This window comes from Mustela erminea, chromosome 1 (genome assembly GCF_009829155.1).
Source record: "Mustela erminea isolate mMusErm1 chromosome 1, mMusErm1.Pri, whole genome shotgun sequence".
NCBI lineage: Eukaryota > Metazoa > Chordata > Mammalia > Carnivora > Mustelidae > Mustela > Mustela erminea.
The window spans coordinates 12,589,481-12,595,480 of NC_045614.1; the positions used below are offsets into that span (position 1 = coordinate 12,589,481).

At 42.9% G+C, this 6,000-nt stretch overlaps 1 protein-coding gene across 1 annotated transcript; it reads right to left on the reverse strand.

Moving 5' to 3' along the window:
• Window positions 1–5,055: 5,055 nt before the first annotated feature.
• Window positions 5,056–6,000, reverse strand: LOC116573929 (olfactory receptor 10H3-like). The gene has a single exon (XM_032314353.1). It carries the CDS (start codon window positions 5,983–5,985, stop codon window positions 5,056–5,058), a length of 930 nt encoding a protein of 309 aa, XP_032170244.1. The 5' UTR covers window positions 5,986–6,000.

Genomic DNA, 6,000 nt, shown 5'->3' on the forward strand with positions numbered 1-6,000 from the left:
TCTCTCCCTACTTCCTCCATCCATCACATCTTTACTGAGCACTAGTTAAGGAACTTGGTCTGAATCCTGGAACCCAAAAAGAGCACTGCAGTAACCCTAAAAGAGCTCTCAGTCTAGCTCACAGCTGGATGCAGACATATTACATTATATAAAATGCAACAGTATAACATAATGTATTATAATCTATAGTAGATTGTAACTGCACAAGGACATTATTTACTTTCTACCTTGAGTTTTTTTTACTCAATAACAAATATTTAATAAACTCCTACTATATGCCAAGCAAGCTTTTCCTTTTTGATACTATTTCGAAGTTTTTTCTTTGTTTTTAAAATTAGTGCCAAAAGAGAAAGGCATTATAATTTGTAAATGAAATTACATATCTTGTATCTCTTTAGCTTAGTAGTTGGAGCTACTTGGTCTTTAGCTGCAAGACTATTGTTCTAGTACCAAGGAAAAAATGTTACATGTGCCATGAGATTGTGCATTTTTAAAAAATAAAAGCAAGCAGTAAAAAGATGAATTTAAACATATTATAACATTATTATATATGCTATATGATATATATATACTTGTATGTATATAACACACAGATATGAATACACATTCATCCTGGTAGTTCTCTGGAGAATTCCGCCATCCACAAATTCAAAAGAAAAAGATTCCTTATAAAAATGTCATCTTTTCATCTAAAGAGATGAGTTCTTGATCTCTGGATCCCTGGTGGTTTTTCCTTTGTGTAACTATTTCCACTGGGTCAGGCCCCCTGCAACTCAGCATTTTTTCTGATGATATACGTGTTCATGTGCCCTTATTGTAATGCAGAGGTCCCATCTCACAGCAGTTTTAGCATCTCTTAGCATGTGGGCTCACATGGCCCACATCAATACGGAGAAAATTCCTGGTGTCCTCCAGTTCCTACTCCGCTGAGTAGGTTTGTTGGGTGTAGACCATAGTCCCTGGGTTGCCTACCCTACAGCTTCATAGCATGTGTGTCCTCATGACACTCCCCAAGGGCCTTGCTGCCAATGAGCAAATCCTGCAGCCGGGCTATCAAGATCCTTCACCTTTGCTGATGGACTTTCAAGGGTACTCAGCCCTTCTTATGAGTGAACACAATGCCCTAAGTCTTCTCCATAGAGAATAGGCCAAGGATCTGGCTTGAAAAAATTCTGTCATGAAACGAATCACATAGAATGACAGGATGCCATTCCATGAGTCAGGTTTCTAGGGCTGCTGTAACAAAGCACATAAACCTAGTGACTTAAAACCACACATATCTATCACCCTCTATGCTGGAGGCCAGAAGCCAAAATCAGGGTCACCAGTTGTGAGTCAAGGTGTGAGCAGGGCTCTGTCCTTCAGGGGATCCAGGGGAGGTTCTGTCTCCTGCTTTCCCAGCTGCCAGAGGCAGAGGCATTCCTTGGCTCAAGGTTCCTGGCTCAGCTACTCCAATCCCTCCTTCCAGTATCCCATCACCGACTTCTCTCTGTGTCTGACCCCTCCTGCCCCCTTCTAGAAGGACACTTGCAGTTATAGCAAGCCCACCTGGATGATCCAGGGCAATCCCTCTGCCTCAGAAGATTAACTGCATCTCATCACATGCAGTCCCTTTTGCTGGGGAAGGGAACACAGTCACAGGCTCTGGAAAAGGACCTCTTAGGGGTGGTGGGTTGGCATTAGTCGTTAACATCAGTAATTGTAAAATAATGAAATGGAACCCCAGGGTCTCATGTCAGTGTCAATGTGACAAGTGTCACAAAGTGTCTCTGTAACTCCTCTGGAGTCAGTGTTTCTCTCTGGCTGTGTGAAGGGGTGTGTGTTTAGGGCTGCACCTGCCCTCCCACCACAAAGGGTGTCTGTTCCTTCTAATGACTGTCTTCCTCTCCCAGTCAGGACCACACTTCACTCTGCCTGCGCCTGAGAAAGGTGCATTCCTGATCACCAAGGACACACATATGCAGATTGTAATGAATTCTGGCTTCAGCACTTCAGGGCACTGTGTCTGGGGACAAATCATCTCTCAGATTTGCATTTTCTGCATTTCTTTTTTTTTCCATTTTATTTTATTTATTTTCAGTGTTCCGGAATTCGTTGTTTATGGAAAAAGCCTTTTAATATACACAAACATCACTCATAACCATAGATGCAAAAATCCTTAGTATCATTTTAGCAACTAGACTACAACAAGAAACATAAAGGATAATATTTAATGATAAAGTGGAGTTATCCCAGGAAAGCAAGGTTGGTTTAACCTTAGAAAATCAAAGTAATCCCATATTAACTGATGAGATAGAAAACTCTAGGAGCTACTCAATGATGCATTTGATGCAACTTATATTTCTGATCCATATTCATTTTTTTAAAATTTATTGTTTATTTATTTTCAACATAACAGTATTCATTATTTTTGCACCACACCCAGTGCTCCATGCAATCTGTGCCCTCTATAATACCCACCACCTGGTACCCCAACCTCCCACCACCCCCTGCCACTTCAAACCCCTCAGATTGTTTTTCAGAGTCCATAGTCTCTCATGGTTCACCTCCCCTTCCAATTTCCCCACAACTCCCTTCTCCTAACTCCCCATGTCCTCCATGCTATTTGTTATGCTCCACAAATAAGTGAAACCATATGACAATTGACTCTCTGCTTCACTTATTTCACTCAGCATAATCTCTTCCAGTCCCGTCCATGTTGCTACAAAAGTTGGGTATTCATCTTTTCTGATGGAGGCATAATACTCCGTAGTGTATATGGACCACATCTTCCTTATCCATTTGTCCATTGAAGGGCATCTTGGTTCTTTCCACAGTTTGGTGACTGTGGCCATTGCTGCTATAAACATTGGGGTACAGAAGGCTCTCCTTTTCCCTACATCTGTATCTTTGGGGTAAATACCCAGTAGTGCAATGGCAGGGTCATAGGGAAGTTCTATTTTTTATTTCTTGAGGAATCTCCACACTGTTCTCCAAAGAGGCTGCACCAACTTGCATTCCCACCAACAGTGTAAGAGGGTTCCCCTTTCTCCACATCCCCTCCAACACATGTTGTTTCCTGTCTTGCTAATTTTGGCCTTTCTAACTGATGTAAGGCGATATCTCAATGTGGTTTTAATTTGAATCTCCCTGAGGGCTAGTGATGATGAACATTTTTTCATGTGTCTGGTAGCCATTTGTATGTTGTGATTGGAGAAGTGTCTGTTCATATCTTCTGCCCATTTTTTGATATGATTGTGTTTTGTGTGTATTGAGTTTGAGGAGTTCTTGATAGATCCTGGATATCAACCTTTTGTCTGTACTGTCATTTGCAAATATCTTCTCCCATTCCGTGGGTTGCTTCTTTGTTTTCTTAACTGTTTCCTTTGCTGTGCAGAAGCATTTGATCTTGATGAAGTCCCAAAAGTTTATTTTCGCTTTTGTTTCCATTGCCTTTGGAGACATATCTTGAAAGAAGTTGCTGTGGCTGATATTGAAGTGATTACTGCCTATGTTCTCCTCTAGGATTCTGATGGATTCCTGTCTCACGTTGAGGTCTCTTATCCATTTTGAGTTTATCTTTGTGTATGGTGTAAGAGAACGGTCGAGTTTCATTCTTCTACATATAGCTGCCCAGTTTTCCCAGCACCATTTATTATTTTCTGCATTTCAAAAAAGTGAATAGTTGGAGCGCTTGGGTGGCTTCACTGATTAAGCATCCCACTCTTCATTTAGGCTCAGCTCATCTTCTCAGGTTCCCAAATGGAGTCCAAGGTCAAGCTTTGTGCTAGTGGGGACTGCTTGAGATTCTCTCCCTCTTCCTCCCCCCAACCCAGCTCTCTCTTTCTCTATCTCTCAAGAAAAAAATAAGAGTAGTAATAGATGTGGGTCACATCTAAATAGGGAGAAATAATCATTTATTTTGAGTCTTAGAAGAGTGAATGCATAGGAAACACTTCCCGCATTTGGCAAGCAGCAGACACTCATATGTGATAGCCATTCATAGGTTTATTATTATGAAACATCTTCTTCCTGAAATTCAAATATCTACCTGAAGCTCTGAGTATGAACTTACCCAGTGGAAGTCCCCCTTCCTGGATCCTGAGACATATGGTTTCCTGAACAACATGAGAGTTAGACAGACCAAATGTTGCATGGAACTCCTTCCTTAACGTGTTGTGTGGCCTCCACCAACAGTTTACATCTGTTAAAATGGGGACCCATACACTTGATGTCTCTTTTTGCCATCTTCAGTTACCACTGTGCCCTCCAACACATCCTCCAGATCGTTCCACATAAGACAAAAGAATTAGAAATTGATGTTTTATGGAAAGTAGTGTGGGGAAAGGGAAAAGGATTTCCATAAAATGTCAGATAACAGCCCACACTTCATATTCTGTATGTCCTTACCTAAGCACGGACCCCTCTCCCCTTTCTCTCTCGGTCTCTCTGCCTCTCTCTTTCTCCACTTCATATCCTGACATCTGTCACTCTACTAAATTCAACATAGAAACTTCCTTAAGGTCTATCCACCCCAAAGACAGAAGGAACTAGAAACATTCAATCATCTCCTTAGAGAAAAGTAGTCATGTTCTTTTCTGCATTTGTTGTGATTAAAAGATAACCCTGATACAGCACTGGACACAGTGCCCAATTAGTATATCCCCAGGGCTGGTGGTATTTATCATTATGCTACCTTTCTTTATGTCATGGTGAGGGAAGGTGAAACTCCTCCCTCACTTGTCTATTGGAGAAGAACCCTGTTCATTACTAGTCACACATACTTGTGATGCTCTCCTCTGCCCATAGAGGGATAACACATTCTTAGAAATAGGTAACTGGATTGGGGTTCATCACACAGGGTCAAGAAGAGAGAGGATGATCGATCACTAGAGCTTATGCAAGAGGGAAGGAGGAAACAAATGCAAAAACTAATAACCTAGCCGGCTCCAAAACCTATAGATGTATCCAGTAATACCTCTTCAGAATTCTCATGTATGAATATAGACAGTGGTCCCGTGGAGAGGATCATTATCCCCAGTCCTTGCATCATACTCTTCATTACCAAACTGGCCATCAGGAACTTAGGGGACTGAATTTTCTCTGGAAGCTTTTCTTTATGGCATTCTTGAGCTCCTTATTCCTGAGGCTGAAAATAATTGGGCTGAGAAAGGGAGTGAAGACTATATAGGTAGTAGCCATCAGAGTGTGACTGTCCATAGAATGGGGGCCCTTGGGCTTGAGGTAGATCATGGAGGCAAAACCATAGTGCACAATGACCACAGTGAGGTGGGACACACATGTGGAGAAGGTCTTGTGCCTGCCTTCACTTGAAGGGATCCTCAATATGGCGGCCACAATGAAGACATAGGAGAGGATGATGAGGAATAAACATCCCATCAGAGCTGTGACACACACCAGGATCACACCCAGGGTGACAGAAGATGTCTCCTCCCCACAGGCCAACTTTAGGAGGGAAAGCGCATGGCAGAAAAAATGGTGTATGACATTAGACCCACAGAAGGTGAGATGAAAAACTATCAGGATCACCATCATCCCCATGACTGAGCCACCAGCCCAGGTCCAGGACACCAGACGAACACAGGTGTGGGTGCTCATGAGCACATTGTAGCGCAGGGGGTGGCAGATGGCCAAGTAGCGGTCATAGCCCATGATCATGAGCAGGAAGGAGTGGGTGAAGCCAAATGTGAAGGAAAAGAACATTTGGCTGGCACAGGCCACAAAGGTGATCGAGCTGTGGCTGAAGAGCATGTCAACCAGCGTGCGAGGAGTAACCACAACGGTGAACAGAATCTCAGAGATGGACAAGGCACACAGGAAGAAGTACATAGGCGTGTGCAGGCTGCGCTCACTCCAGATAGTGGCCATGATGATCAAGTTCCCCAGCAGGGTGAACAGGTACATCAGCAGGTACAGCAAGAAGAAGGCAGGCAGGAGATGCTGAGGGAAGGTGGAAAAGCCCACGAGGATGAATTCAGAGACCATGCTATAGTTCTGACC